Source organism: Nannospalax galili, unplaced genomic scaffold, assembly GCF_000622305.1.
Source record: "Nannospalax galili isolate Female #2095 unplaced genomic scaffold, S.galili_v1.0 scaffold380, whole genome shotgun sequence".
In the NCBI taxonomy this organism is placed as follows: Eukaryota; Metazoa; Chordata; class Mammalia; order Rodentia; family Spalacidae; genus Nannospalax; species Nannospalax galili.
Window position 1 is genome coordinate 4,036,003 of NW_008348568.1, and position 16,253 is coordinate 4,052,255.

Genomic DNA, 16,253 nt, shown 5'->3' on the forward strand with positions numbered 1-16,253 from the left:
TCGAGGGGCTAATTTAATAACCTGTGTGGGTCAACGGTGCCCTAAGTGGAGCATACTGCACAGTCAGGTGACCCTCTCTCAGCACAGGTTCGCTACCCCGTCCTTGGTGACTGCTGGAGACCACCCAGGAGGTGCGAAACGGGGTGCGCCCCTCCCGCCAGGCCCGCGGATGCCTGGTGGTACCCAAGGATGCTCTCAGATCGCGGGATGGAACGGATCCAGGGGTCTTCTGTGGGAAGTGCTGACTTCATCTCTGAACTTCTCGCTCCTTTTAATTCACTAAAGACTAAACTCTCCTTCCCCGTCTGAAAAGTGGGGAGAAAGACGGGGTGGGGGTGGGGAGCGGGCGTGGAGAGGGACCACGGGAAGCGAGCAGGCATCACTGCGGGGCCGGTGGGCAGGCTGGGTGAGACCTCGAGAGTGCAGCCAGAACCCCCGGCCCAGGACAGGCGGAGCACGTTCTCTCCAGAGCCATCCGGGCCCTAGGCAACCGCGATGGCCCGGGCCTGCCCCGCCTCCGCGTGCGGCCCTTCTCTTTTGCCGGTGCCCTTCACTGCTCCGGACAGCGGGCAGAGAGGCGCGCGGGACCGCCGGCCCGGAGCCTTCGGGCACCCAGGACCCGGGACCCGGGACCCGGGATGTTAGCGGAGGGCTGGGCGCTGTGCGCTTCTCCCCCTCCCCCGCGGCCCGGAGCGCGAGCCGCCGTGACGTCACGGGCCACCCGCCAGCCCCGCGCTCCGCGGGGCAGAGCGCGTGCGGCCGCCGAGCACATGGGCCCGCTGGCGGTGCGGGCTCCGGAGGCTGGGACCTGGAGGAGCCGCGAGCCAGGATGGGACCCGGTATCCCCAGAGCCCCGCGCGTATGGATATCCACGTGGAAAATGTTGGCGGTCCGGGTGACCTGGGAGATATGGCTGGATCCACAGTGCAGTAAGTTCCAATTTTATCCTCTGGAAACTCTCGAGCCGAAAGGATGCACAGCCAGTAGGTTGAATGGAGAGAGGGGCTTCCAGTCCGATGGGTGCCTGTTAACCTTGCAGTTTCCTCATCACAGGACTCAAGACTGGCAGTGAATGCGAACGGCGGGGGGAAGGGGGAGGGGAGAGGTGACACAGACTGGCCCATGCATAGAGGTAATTGGATTTATGCACTTGATCAAAAGTCTGATTCCTCATCTAAAAATAGACAGCCCCCCCCCCGCAATCAGCGCAGATTTGGGGCCCCTGATGTGGTTTGGAGGCCTCATTTGCGAAACTGGAAGTCTTAGCTGAGAGATGCTCCCTCCATCCTTGGCCAGCCCTCCCTCCCCAACACCCCTCAGGGCAGAGTGAAGGTGATTTCCCAAAACTCCATAACTCAGTGTTATGAAACTTTCGCTGCTTTTCTATTATATTTCTGTGTTTGCTGAGTGCCCCCACACCCTCACTGTGCTTTCTTACGGGATGGGTTGTTGATTTAATTAGATTGGCCCTTCCTTGGCTAATGTTTTCTGCTGTGCCAATGTTTGTGGTGTGCGTGCTGTGCAGACTTCCAGGAAGCACAGCCACGAAGCTGCCTGTGCTCATGAATAGACACATCATGATTTTCCTGCTAGTTTGCAGGCTTGGAATAGTGTGCTCTCTTGAGCTCCTGACTTCAGGCCATTCTAGAAGATGAGAGAAGGAAAGAAATCGCTTGAGAGGTGTAGGGGCAAGACAGTAAGACGGTGAGGTTTCTGTGCTTTTCTGCCCTGGTGTTTTCAGGGGCCGTTGTCAACTGGCCTAGAGGAAGCCATGGAGAAGTGTATGTGTGGTGGGGAGGGCTGAGGACTCAGCCCTGTGCCTGCTGAACTGTGCGTGGTAGGATGTTGCAGGCCTGTTTTGCATATAGGCAGTGACAAGTTGGGGCTTGTTCAGTTGCCACAGTCTATGGTCACAGCTAGTTCTCCTAAAGCTCTAGCCATCGGAAAAGTGTTTGCATCGATCCTTGGAACCCCCAGTGGAACTTTCCGAAAGATTTACAAGGAGAAAAACCTTCATGAAAGCAGAAGGACAAATGGAATCCATGACTGGGAAACCTCGTGGCCTGATCGCCAGTGTTGGGAGTTACATCTTGCAGGTGAGGATGTGCCTCATGGTTTTAGGCATTGCCACAAGGGTTCAAGTGGTTCCTCGTCAGGTTTAGTGAAGGAAAGGCTGGGTTCGGACATTGTAGACCGCCATTGCTGGACCCACTGACTCCCCGGGGAGACTTGTTATGGCACTGCCCTGTTGTTTTGCCTGGTCAAGGGTGACTGTTTCTTGTCACTTTACCTACCGTGGGTGTAGAATTTTGCATAATCCAGCTTCTCTTGAAAAATAGAAGAAATCAATTTTCTTTTCCTGATTGGTTTTCTTTTCCCTTCTTTTTAACAGTCACCCCTGACTCACCCCAATCTGTTTCTGGCTGGAGCTTTTTGGAGCTGGAAAGAAGGTGTTCTCTCTGTTTTGATCTATCTGATGACTTGTGTGATGGCTTTTCTGAAAACCTGGTGAGCTCTTAACATCACCATGAATTCAATTCTTGTCTTTTTCAACTTGTAAAGCAGATGGGCAATCTGGCTGGGTTCCGGGGCCTGTGTTTGCCATGCCTAGGACCTTCTGCCTGCCCAAGCTGGGTGGTTGTCCTTAGACATTTCAGCTGTGGAACCTTGGGGACCACAGATACCTTCCCTTCCATTTTGTGTGAGCGGTCCTGAATTTGTTCACACCAAGGGCAGGCTATCTTTAGCTGGGGACACTGAGGCTTTGGGAATTTGCTGGTCACTATTTTTTAGAGAGGTGCCGAGGGCCTGCAAATGGCTGTGCTTCACCATTTTACATGCCACATGGCCCTTCTGTGCTCTGCCTTTTTGTTTTGTATTTCTTCCTCTAGTTGGTTTCAGACATGACATTCTCCCTCCTGCTCATTCTTTTTTCCTTTATGCCAGTTTTTGAGGTCACTAAGACCAGGAATTACCTCCCCTTATGTCTCTCCTGTTTGTGTTTGGGACACAGACCCAAGAAGGGAGCAGAGCAGCAATCTGAAATAAGATGAATCTAGGCAGCTCAGTGAGTAAAAGTGATTTCCTTGCAAGTCTGATGATCTGAGTTCGAGTCTTGGAACTGGCGACAGAAAGAGAATCAACTCCTGAAAGCTGTCCTCTCACCTCCAGGCACAATGTGGCCTTGTGCCCTGCCCTCTCTTGCCCGCTCCTGTTCTCTTTCCACTGTCAGTTGGGGTGGCTCATGCCTATAATCTCGGCACACAGGAGGTTGAGGCAGGAGGATTACGGTCAGTTCAAAGCCAGCCTGGGTACAGTGTGACGCTTGTCTCAAAAACCAAAACCAAAAGCAAAACCCAAGACAAACAACAACAGCAACAAAAACCGAGCAAAAAAGAAACAAAATAAGAGCAGATTAGCCTTTGCTGAGTCCTGCTGACAGTCATGCCTGCATCTTGCTAGAAATTCTCAGAAGTTCCATGTCTCACAGAAGGCTGCAAATGAATCCTTTGTTCTGCCATCAGAATACTACCCAGGCCTGACTCTGTGTATTTCAGAGATCAGATGAGATGGGTGCGTTCAGGGCAGTGTGGCTGTGAGCAAAGTGACTTCATTGGCAGGAGATGTGCTGGTCCTTTGTTCTTCTAGCACCAAGTACTCTAAGGAACGGCGGTGTAATCATAGTAACTGAGAAGATCCGAGATGGTATAGGAGTGACTTTGAACTTCTTTAGCGTGTCAACTGTCTTTCACATTTATGTCCCCCCAACTCCACAAGGCACTTAAATGTCCAGCAATTATGGAGTTATTTTTATGGGTCAGGCCTCTCTCTCCTCTCTCTCTCTCTCTCTCTCTCTCTCTCTCCTGTGTATGTTGTAGCCTAGCCTGGTTTTAAACTTGTGCTCTTTCTGCCTCAGCCTCCCAAATATTGGGGTCACAGGTATGTGATAACTTGCAACTTCAACTGGTTCTAACTGCTTTAAATGTATTATTTCATTTAATATTTCAGTAGTCCTGTAAGATAGGATTATTATTATTATCATCATCAGTTTTTAGAATAGGAATAGGTCAGAGATTAAAAATATCCCATCAAATCAAACTAGGCTTCAGCAAGGCTGATAGAATTTAGACCAGGGCATTTTGACCCCCTGGCTCATTTTCAGAAGTTAGAGGATCCTGAAAAATAGAATGAGCAAAGGATTATCCTTGGCCTTAAGCAGAAGGCCTGAGTTTGCCCACCTTCCCACCTGACTCAGATAAAGTGGTGGTCCTTTGCTCAGCTGCTGGTCTTCACTGCCACTATAGAGCAGGCTGAAACAAGACAAAGATTTGGTGCTGGGAAGGTTCTGGGCTATGATTCTGGAAGGGGTCTTAGAAGTGGGATTCAGTTGGAGTGTTGTGTGGGGAGAGGGAGGAAGATTCAGGCAGGACCTATGATCATTTGCAAATGGTCATGTCCAGGCATCCTGCTTGGCTTTGTGACCAAAACTATGCTAGAACTGTATGCAGAATTTAATTACTATTGACTTTACAGCAGATGGGAACGAGTGCTCTTTTGCCATGATTGCAAAAGAGCACTGGGTATTAGCCTATATGCTGCGAGTGTTTTAAGCCTTACAGAGTCCCTTAGCAGTACAAAGATTGTGATAGTCTTCCCCATATCCTGTCATGAAGAAAAATAGGCAGGCTTGCTGGTGTGATGTAATAGTCCCAGCTATAGGGCAGGAGCTCTTGAGACTGTGAGTTCTTTTCCTCTAGCCTTTCTCTCTCTCTCTCTCTCTCTCTCTCTCTCTCTCTCTCTCTCTCTTGCCTTCTCTTCTCTCTCTCCCTTTTTTTAAATTTCTTTCTGTGCTGTAGAACCAATCCAGAGTATCAGGCCAAGCACTCTCCTCAGGGCTACACTCTAAACCTGTGGCCGTAATTTTTTTTTTTTTTCTTTTCTTTTTCTCTTTTGGTTTTGAGACAGTCTTCTGTAGCTCATACTGGCCTTGAACTCTCTCTCAACCCCAGTGCCTCTGGCTCTAGAGTGCTAGAATTTCCAGTGTCTTCTACCACACATGGCTGGCTCATCCTTTTTTTCATTTTAGAAGTCTCTTTTTGTTTGTTGGATTCCTTTGGTTTGTTTGAACCCAGAGCTCTGCATATGCCAGGCAAGTCCTGGACTCCTGAGCTACATCCCCAGCCATTTCCTCTTGTTTGGGTTGGTGGGGAGGGACTGGGGTGCTCATTCATCTACCGGCCTCATTTTCATCATTGACCTTAAACTTCTTGTGAATGGAGTGTCTGGAGTTTTCTGGAATCAGGGAGCCCTCAATTGCTTTTTCTTCAAGGCAAGGGGCAGCTCCTGCCTCTACTGTTACTGCTTTTTAGGTGTAAGACAACTTGACATGGTGGGAAGTGAGGCCTTATTTGCCTGCAGGGAAAGGACTTTAAAAAGGAGAAGACAGACAGCTGCCAGAGGCAGGGGGAATGTCTTGGAGACCTGTCACTTCAGTTTTCTTGTTTGTACAATGGGGTAATGAAGGACCAGCTGGCTGGTGGGTAGCTGTGGTGAGGAAGTGAGGAGCAGAGGCCTTGGCAGAAGGCCTGGGATCACAGTAAGCCTCAGTAAAAGCTAGCAAATGTTGCTGTCCCAGCAATGGGGTTTTATGACTTCCTGACTCTCTGGATACATTTTAACACCTAAAAGTAACATTTTGGTTATACACATAAAACAGGAGATGGTGATGACTTCACTACAGTTTCTTTATAAGTATCAGAAAGAAATCTTGTCTGAAATAGTGGTGGTTCAGGTCTTTAGTGCCACACTCGAGGGCAGGCAGACAGAGGCAGGGAGAGTTCTGTGAGTTCAAGGCTACCCTGCTCTATATAGTGAGTTTCAGGCTAGCCAGGGCTACATAGTGAGATTCTCTTTCAATCAGTCAGTCAATCAATCAGTCAGTCAATCAATCAATCAATCAATCAATCAATCAGTCAATCAATTGTTCATTCATTCATCACTCACTCCTCGCTCAGTCCTCGGAGACAGAAATTAAAATGAGTGGAAAACAAGTCAGTTTCTGGAAACACAGGGATTGGAGTGATTGGAGGGCGAACCTTCACAGGTCAGACGCTGAACATGGTGTCTCCAGAACAGGGAGGATGGTGATTCTTCTAAGGGATGGTGCCCAGACTCAGCACAGAAGTAAGCCCTCGAGTAAAACATAAAAGCCTTTGCCACTGTGTATTATTCTTCAGGGCTCTATTTTCCTGGTGAATCAGCCCTAATGTTTGCTACTCTGTTCAGCATGTGTTGAGTGACTCATGCATTTACCGAGCATTTGCTGGGCGCCAGGCACTGGTCTTGCTGTTAGAGATCAGGCAAGAGCAAAGAGACAAGAATGTTTGTCCTCCCGTAGCTTCCGTTCTCACTGTGCCCACACAAGGGGACAGAGTGAACCTGAGAGAGGAAAGAAAGGAGGAAGGGATGGAGAAAGAAGAGAGAGAGAGAGAGAGACAAGAGAGAGAGAGAGAGAGAGAGAGAGAGAGAGAGAGAGAGAAAGAGAATGGGCCTGGCACACTTCGTTAAAGCTGTAAGGTGGTTAGCAGATGTCCTGTCAGATCTGGCACACAGTGGGCACCGTGTAACTGGTAGTTGCTGTGTTTGTTTTTGGCTTTTTTTTTTTTTTTTGTCTTGTTGAGACAGGGTCTCCTTGTAGCCCCAGCTGTCCTGGAACTCACTATGTAGACAAGGCTGGCCTCGAACTCACAAAGATCCACCTGCCTCTGCCTCCCAAGTGCTGGGATTAAAGGCGTGCGCCACCATGCCCAGCTTGTTTTCGTTTTTTTATCCAAAATATTTTATTTATTATTTTTATTTTATGTATATGAGTGTATTGCCTGCATGTGTGTGAGTGCACCCATGTCTTGCAATGCCTATGGAGATCAGGAAAGGATGTCAGATTCCGTGGAACTGGAGTTAGGGAGGTTGTTAGCCTCTATGTGGGTGCTGGGAATTGAACCCGGGTCCTCTCAAGAGCAGTCAGTGCTCTTAACCTCTGAGCCAACTTTCCAGCCCTATTTGCTGTGTTTGTGATTGTTAATCTTTTTCTTTTTCTTTGGTGGCTACCTCATAAAATAACAACCTTCCTTTCTCCTGGCTCTGATGCTAAGTTTTGCTTTTCTCCACAGTGCCTGCTTTTCTGGTAGACTGTATCTGCCTGTTTTTTTCCCAGTAATGGTAGACCCTGGGAGGTTGAGCACCCATTGGTTCCTTCATTCATACACTCAGGATACATTGCTTGCACATCCATCTTACTCCAATGCCTCTGTGCTAGTGGAACTTATATAATAGCAAAGTGAGGTGGGTAAGGAACAGTAGCCATAATAAGGACAGTCCAGGTATATTTCTGTGGGGCCTAGCAGAGTAGCTTTGGCATCTGGAGAGCTGGGTTGGGCTGCAGGGGGAAGCAGCTGGACTGTTCTGTTGAGAAGCTGTTGCTGTGTGATCCTGCAGGATGAAAGGAGCAAGTCTGAGACTGGGTGTTTTAGGCCCTGGGGAGACGTAGGGCAGAGGTGGAGAGTGAGGCAGGAACATCTAGAAGAGCGAGAAGGGCCTGAAGAGAGACGTGGACAGAAGCAGAAGCCAGAACAGCATGTCTCAGTGCCTTCCAAAAAGTCTGCAAAGGCTCACACTGTGTGTGTCTTCCCTTGTGTGTGTGCATGTGATTGAACAGTGTGTGTGGAGGCCAGAGGACAACCTTGGGGGTCACTCCTCAGGGGTAGTCCACCTTTTCTGTTTTTTGAAGCAGGGTCTCTTATTGGCCTGGAGCTCTCTGAGTAGACTAGGCTGGCTGGCAGGTGAATCCCAGGGATCTGCCAGTCTCTACCTCTCCAGTGCTGAGCCTAGCGTGTACAAGTGTGCTCTACCACACCCGGCTTCTTCATATGGGTTCTGAGGGTCAAACTCAGGTCCTTGTACTTGCTTGACTGAGCTGTCTCTCCAGTCCCCTCCTCTTGTTTTGGAGTCAAGGTCTCATCATATAGTCCACGCTGGAACTTACTATGTCACCCAGGCTGGCCTTAAGTGTGTAGCAATTCTGCTTTAGTTTCCCAAGTGCTGGGATTATAGACATGCACCATGGTGCCCTGCTTGAAGTTCAGGCTTGTAACCATCCTTCTGCTTAGCTTCCTAAGTGTTGGGACTATGGGTATGCACCGTGGAACCTAGCTGAAAGCTCTTAGCTTTCACTGCTTGAAATGGAGATGCTCTGAAAATCAGTTTCAGGCAACAAAGTGATTCCATCTGACTTAAATTTGAAATCAGCAGTGTGACTTTGGTGTTGGGTTGGAAATGAAGTACAGGGAACCAGCCAACAAGTGCTGTTGGCACTTGCCTAGGCTGTGAACCCAGGGACTGGGCTGTAGGAATGGGCTGGTGGACGATTCCCTGAAGAGTCCAGCATGTAAAACTCTACCATCCAGTATGCTAGCCGTAAGTCTTATGTGGGTACTATGCATTTGAAATGAACTTGGAGTGCTCAATGTTAAGTGCGCATAGGGTTTTGAAAGTAGCACACACACGCGCGTGCACACACACACACACACGCATAAAGGATATAAAATCTGAATAATCCAGTTTAATATGTTGATTATATATTGAAAGGTAACATTTTCTATATCTTCGGTTAAACACAATGTGTTATTAAAGTTAATTTCACCTGTCTCTTAACTTTATTTGTTGTGACTACTAGGACATCTAAAATTAAGCATGGCTTGGGTGATATCTTCATGAGACAGCCCTGGGAGTTGAGAGACATTCAGTGAACAGTGTGAATGACAGGCCTAGTATTCTTAAAGAGAAGAAACGTTTGTTCCCTGATATTTTCAGAGACCTCCAGGAGCTGGGGATATAGGTCGTTTGTTAGAGTGTTTACCTCACATGCATGAGGGCCTGGGTTTGATCTCTAGCAGTGCATAAAGTCAGGCACACACCTGTGATTACAGAAACGAGGAGGTAGAGACAAGACCATCAGAAGTTCAAGGTCATGTTCAGCTACATATGGAATTTGTGGTATCCTGTGACACAAGAGACTCTGTTAAAAAGCTTCCAGGGGAGAGAGGTATGAAGGGTGGCTGCTGATGCCTGCTGGGGAGAGGGCAGGTGAGTGGGACCCACTAGAGTCATGGATCTTCTGCAACAAGAAGCCTGGTCCAGGACAGGGAGAGGATAAGGATATCCTGAGTCTCAGCAGGGGCCTTCCTGGCAGGAAGCATGGAGCAACCACATCCCTGGGTCATGCGGTGTCATGGAGATGGGAGGTAGGATGGCTGTGGGGAGATAGGAGGGCAGGATACCTTCTAGTGTAACAGTGGTCACACTGATTATTCTGAGTCTGGCAAACTGGGCACTTTTTAAAGATTCTCAGCGAGGCCCATTCTCCCAGGCTTCTGTTCAAGAAGGTACAAGAAAATATGTGGAGAGGGGATTTCAAGAACAAACACATGACTTGGAGATTCGAGGCCCCTGGTGGACATAGCTGTGATTGGGGAAATTTAAGTTACCTCTCATCAAAAAGCATGAACTTACCTTTAAGAATCTGGATGAAGGTGGAGATATAGCTCAGGCCTAGAACACTTACCTAACATGCGCAAGACCCCGAGATTGATCTCTAGTACCACAAAAAAGAAGAAAAAAGTTTATTAAAAATATCGTTTCTGGAGGTAAGGGTGTGACTTAGTGGTAGAACATGTGTTAGAGTTAGTATGTTGGTCATGAACAAGGCTCTGTGTGGATTTGATCACCAGTACAACAAAAAAGAAGCAAACAAGAAAACCTAAAATTTCTTTAGTTGATTATTCAGTGCTCTCACATTTTTATCTTTTTATCATTGCTTTTGTTCTTTTCATTTTTATTTTATGTGTGTGAGTGTATTGTCTGCAAATATGTAAGTGCATATATATATATATATATATATGCAATGTTCACGGAGGTCAGAAGAGGGTGTCAATTTCCCCTGGGACTGGAGTTACTGGGGTTGTTAGCTGCTGTGTGGGTGCTGGGAATCGAACCTGGGTCTTCTGCAAGAGCAGCCAGTGCTCTTGACCCATGAGCCATCTCTCCAACCCCACTTTTGTTATTAAATAGTTGTCAGCATGTTGATATGCTGACTTCTGTCTTTGTTGCTGCTCAGTCATGTGGATTCCTGCATATTACATATATATTGTTCATCCGACTTTCTTGGCTAGGTAATATCTCTGTTCAGTGACTGTCTCATTGTTTACTGTTTCCTTTGATTTAATTCCTTTCGCTGGCTGAGCTTCATAAACCCTGTTTATAGAGATCAAATTTTCTGTTCTTGAATCACTAGAGTAGGATTTTTGTATTATAGCGACTCAGTATTTTTAGAATTTTAGATAAATTTGCTGTTCTCTAGAGAGATATGATGTTTGTTCCTGTCCATGACCCACTAATGTATCTTTAACATGTATAGTGAGTTGCATTCGAGAAACATGTTTCTATCTGTCACATGCGCCTCTATGGGATTCTCCTTTTAACTGTTCCCTTTTCTTTTTCATTCATTCTTTTTTTTATTTTTATTGTTTTTAATTCTGAGACGAAGTTTCCCCTATGTCTCCCAGGCTGGCCTCAAACTCATTCTGTGTTCTAGGCTGGCAAAGTACTTACAATCGTCTTGCCTTAGCCTCCCTACTACTGAGGTTACAGCCTAGCTTGTTGGATTTTCCTTCACCCCACCTCATCAGCAGATGTTTGTGGAAACCTGTTGTATACTAAGCGCTGTTAAGCTCTGGGTGTTCAGAATCAAAGACAGGGTGATATTATTATTTAAGGGGTATAGTGTGTGTGAGGGAGACAAAGAAGCACACACAAAGACTAACATCACTGCATAGAACATATAATGTACGAGGAAAGGGCTGACAGGGAACACAGACACTGACATGGAATTGACATGGGAGTGGAACACAGGACTTAGGAGTTAACCAGAGAGACAGAACACAGAGGACAGACACACCTAATAAACATACATACATATTAAAGAAAAAAAACAAAAAAACAAAAAAGCACACCTAGGACCCTAAACTATGATAGAACCAAAAGTTAATTAAAGGCTTGGAAGATGGCTCAGCCAGTAAAGATGCTCACCAATCCTGATGATCAGGGTTTGATTCCTGATCCCCAGGGCCCACATGGTAGAGAGCCAGAACTGATTCTTCCCATGAGTGCCATGGCTCAAACATCCTCCCCCCTCTACTTCGCATAACAAATAAATGTAAATAACATAAAATAAAGGCTTGGAAGACATTTGGATTATCTGCCAAACATTACAAAGCACTGGTATCTAGAATGTATAGACTTTCCACGTGTCAGTAACAAAAGACAAACAGACTCACAGCAACATGAATAAAATATGAAAAAGCCATTCTCAAAAGCAGAAAGCAAAAGGAATAATTAATGTGAAAATTTCTGGATTTTACTAATAAAATTGGGCTTATTGAAGGAACAGTTTTCATAGGAGAATTTGCTCTTTTTTTATTCTGCCCTGTGTTTTGGTAAATGTAGACAGTCGTGCAACACTGTCATGTAATTGTCACTACAAAGACCTAGGACTGGTCCCTAACCCTTGGGGCTCCCTTCTCTCCCTTTGCTCCAGCTCTAACACCCACAGTCAGAGCTGTGAGCTTTTCCGAGCTGCCCTTTTCACAGTGTCATGTTTGGTTCCCTTCAGCTGGCACCGCACATCTGTGGTACTTCCATGCTGAGCCCTCCATGTGCTGTGTGGTTTACACTGGAGGAGCAGCATTGTGTGGCATGGATGTGCTCAGTCTGCTTGTCTCCCCTCTAGTTGAAGAGTTTTGGGGTCGCTTCCATGAGCCACAGGTTTCACGTTTGTTTGTGTTTTTGTAATTTTTTAATTGAACTTTTGTGTATTTCACAGAGAACATCTCAATCTTAATCGTCTTCATACCCCCGTCCCCACCAGCATCCCCCACAGGCCCCCCCACTGGAACTCATACACTCCACCACACTTGCCAAGGCCCACCATGTCAAGTCAGTGTCCCCAGATGCTTCCCAGTGCAAGCTCACGTTTTTAAAATGTGCCTGAAATAGGAAGTCTGAGTCAAGTGCTGGCACGGGGTCCTGGGGCTCGGCTAGTGAGTGTGAGGCCACTTCAGAAACCAATTTGGCTGAATGTCATGAAATTGGAAACACATGTGCAGCACCACTTTGAGGTAAACTTGAGGATTCCCAGCTTGGATCCTGTGTTGCTTTCAGAAACTTAGGGCAGTGGAAGCGGACCAAAGGGTCTATAGCAAGTTAACTGTCATCAGGGATGCGCAAGAGGCGGAGCCAGTGGTGAAGGGGGACACCTGTGTGAACTTTTTTTTAAATCTGCCTCCCTCACTCCCTTCCTTTTTGGGGGAGTCTTTTGAGGCAGGATCTCATCATATAGCCCTGACTGCCCTCACTATGTAGGCCTTGAACTTGGGGCAATCCTCCTGCCTCAGCAGCCTCCAAGTGCTGGAATTACTGGTGTGCATCACTGTCTTAGTTTGTTCTTCATTGCTGTGACAAAACACTCTGACCAGTACCAACTTGGGGAGGAAAGGGTTTATTTGTCTTACATCTCCCAGGCCACATGCAGTTCATCAGGGAGCCCAAGGTAGGAACTCAGGGCAGGAACTTGGAGGCAGGAGCTGGAGCACAAGCCATGGAGGAATGCTGCTTACAGGCTTGCTCCCCTGGCCCCTGCTCAGCCTGCTTTCTTATGCAACACAGGCCCACCTGCCCAGGGGTGGCACCACCCACAGTGGGCTCGGCCCTCCCACATCACTCATCAAGAAGATGCCCTTCAGACATGGCCACAGGCCAGTCCAATAGAGGCAATTTCCTGATTGAGGCTCCCTCAACCCAGGTGTGTCAAGTTGACACTAAAGCTATCCAGCACAATCACCATGCCCAGTTGTCCTTTAATGCATCCTTTAAAAAATTGTGTTTTAAAATTAACACAAAATTGTGCCAGGCGTGGTTGTTCATGCCTTTAATTCCAGCACTTGGGAGGCAGAGGCAGGCGGATCTCTATGAGTTCAAGGCCAGCCTGGTCTATATAGTGAGTTCAAGGTCAGCTGGGGCTACAGGGAGACCCTGTCTCAAAAAGACAAAAATAAATAAATGTAAACAAACAAATAAATAAAATGAAGTAAACATAAAGTTGTGCTTATTTGTGGCTCACCATGTAATGTGTGTATTTATGCATGCTTGAAATCAGGGCAGGTGTACCTATTTAGATATCGGTCATTTCTCTGTGGTAAAAACATTCACATTCTTTCTTCTACCTTTCCTGAAATACACCCCACACTGTTATTTTCTATAGTCTCTCACTGTGCAATAGCATACAGAGCACATTTCTTCTATCAACTGTAAGTCGGTGCTCAGAGGCTTAGCCAGCTTCTCTCCTCCCTCTGTCCTGTGCTCCCCAGACTCTGGTGACCACCATTCTGATCTCAACGTCTTAGACATTAACTCTTTTACAGTCTTGTAGAAGAGAGATCATTTGGTCTTTATCTGTACCTGCCTTATTTCACTTATCACAGTGTTTCCTTTAATGCTATTTACTAGAATATAAACCAGATGTGGTGGCGAATATTTGGAATCCTAGCACTTGGAAGGTGGCGACAGGAGCACCAGGCATTCAAGGGCAACGGCAACTACGAGGCCAGTCTGGGTCACATGAGACTTTAGCTCAATTTAGAAAAATAATAGACATCTATACAGATCACGTACATATTTTGAAAATATGTAGAAAAGGAAAACAATGCTGGGAGCATGTAGGACAAACTGATGTGGCTGTGAATTCAAAGTCTTTCAGATTCCTTTACAGTTTAAGAGGGGGCTGTGCTGGGCAGAGAACAGCATATGTGAAGGTCCTGAAGCAGGAGAAATTCAGCAGGTATTCAGAGTACCAAGAGACTTGGACAGTTAGAGTAGAACAGACAGGCCAGGTCTGGGAAGGTGGAGTCTTGCCTGGCAGAGCCTGCTCTGGAGGTGTTCAGTTCTCTTCCATGCCTCCAGTGTCTTCCGCTTTTTCGGAGCCACATGGAACCATGGTTCTGGATTGACAGTGGATTGGCCAGTCAATAAAAGTCAGCAGCTTTGAAGGCTGCGTGGTGTGGCAGTGCTCTGTGAGAGAAAGCAGACTGTTCTGTAGTAGAAGGAGGACAGGACAAATTCAGCATTCACTTAGGAGATCCAAAGGACTTGTGTTTGGAGGGTGAAGTTTGAGAGATTCCTGGTGGGCCTGGACTGCTAGCCAGGGGCCTTCTACAACCTGCTGGGGTACTAGAACCTTGTCCTGTGGGAAAATGGGGAATGGTGGGTGTTTTTGAGGCAGGGTGGGGGTAAGATTGGGAAGGAATGTCAGATGTGTTTCCATATGTCATCAGCCCAGAGCATCTGAAGAATGTTCTAACTTATGTGACTGAGACTCTGGTTGAATCTTTGACTTTTCCAAGTTTCTAAAGCAAATGGGGAAAGGAAAAGACCTGCCTGTGGAAAGTCCCCTGGAGTTTGCAGGCGAGCAGTGGTGGAAGGCAAAGGTCCCTGCTGCCTCTATAGCAGCAGGGTGTTCCATAGCCGGGTCATGACTCGTGGAGCTGGGCAGCTTGGGATCGTAGCAGCCAGTATCAAGATTTTAAAGAGATCACTCCTGTCTGTATAAAACAGATGCATACATTGAGTTCATCAAAGCCCTAGAGACTGCCTCCAGAGTGTCTTAGCTGGCCAGACTGGTTTGTAGCCAGGGCCTCCAGCTTCCTCCAACAACTGACCTCTTCCCCCAGGACTGTCTTGCCTCACACTCCTGGAGGGTGACAGCTTTCCAGAAGTGTGTACTGGGAGCCTCGCGTGACAGGCTTTGGGTGCTGTGGCCTACCAGGAGCTCTGTGCATGTTCCTAGCTGACTGAGCAGTGTTCTGTACTTCCGCAGGGGCCAAAGGCAGTGTTTCTTCCCTGTCATGACCGAACATTCCTCACATGCTTTCTCCCTTAGAAAGGCATTCCTTGCATGCTCATTCCTTTTAAAAGGAAAAATGATTTTTTTTTTCTTTTAAATCTGTGAGTTTGTAAAGGGAGAGCTGTGTTTCAGTAATTCTGCTATATGGGTGTTGGCATGGTAACAACCATGCAAGGGGGCTTCTCAGAGGATATCTGAGTGTCAGGATTCCTGACACCTGTGACTTTGTTGGGGACTTAGCTGTGGTCCATGTAGTTCAGCTGGCCCTACAGCCCTTGCCCTGCTTATCAGTCTGTCTGTTTTCTTTAGTTCTGGCAGGGGCATCGTCCTGTGTCCTTACTCCTAGCAGCAGTGGGCCATTCCAGTGCAAAGTAGATCCTGAAATCACGCACTTAAAAGCTCTTAATGGCTTGTCACCGCTAGTTGGGAGCCTGCTGTATATATACTCACAGTGAGTTATTTATTGAATTGCTAACTAAGTGGTTCTGATCCTAGCCCTCACCAACTGGACCATGGAAGCTGTGCTTTTGTCCAGTAGACCCTGGTTTGGGTGATAAGTGAGGCTGGTCACACCTAGAGGTAGCCAGCTAATGTGGATTTGACTCACTGGGAAGATTTGGCGTGATTGAATTCTTCTAGAGGATTTGTATCTGCAGATGCTTCTGAGAGTCAACTCTCACAACTGCAAAAGAATGAGCCAGTCAGGGACCCGGGGCAACATTCAGTCCCTTCCCCATTTCTTCAACATGGGAACTCCCTGTTTTTGCTTCATGGCTCTGTTTAGGGGTCACCGCCTTTAGGAAGCAAGTGGTTTGGTTCCTCTTCAACCTGAGCTGCTTCTAAGTGCAGTAATTTCCAGCAACCTTAGTATAAAGTGCTGCAGCATTGTGTCCCTGAAGGGTTCAAACCCATTTAGGAAGATGAGCTGATTACATACAAATATGCCAGGTGAGTCCATAGCATACAGTACAGTAGCCAACACTGAGGGGTCCTCCCCTCAGAAAGCAGTTGCCTGTCAACTAAAGCTCCTTCTTCCACCTGCCCCTGCTAATCAAACAGAGTCAGTGCTGTTAGAGCTTCTGCTTTCCGAAGAGAAGGTGGGGCTGGGGGGTATAGCTCAGTGGTGCAGTATTGCTGGGACACTTAAAGACCTGGGTTTACTCCTCAATACTACTTTCCCCCTACCCCTGGAGGAATACACACACACACACACACACACACATACACACACACACACACACAC

General features: G+C 47.2%; 1 protein-coding gene across 1 annotated transcript in view; it reads left to right on the forward strand.

The window, feature by feature from the left end:
- The first annotated feature begins 207 nt into the window (after nt 1–207).
- LOC108491420 overlaps nt 208–16,253 on the forward strand; it is a 214,815-nt gene continuing 198,769 nt past the window's right edge. Inside the window, exons 1-3 of the mRNA XM_029569557.1 lie at nt 208–231; nt 314–929; nt 2,393–2,450. Coding sequence (XP_029425417.1) covers nt 208–231; nt 314–929; nt 2,393–2,450 — 698 coding nt within the window. The remainder of the gene's footprint in view (nt 232–313; nt 930–2,392; nt 2,451–16,253) is intronic.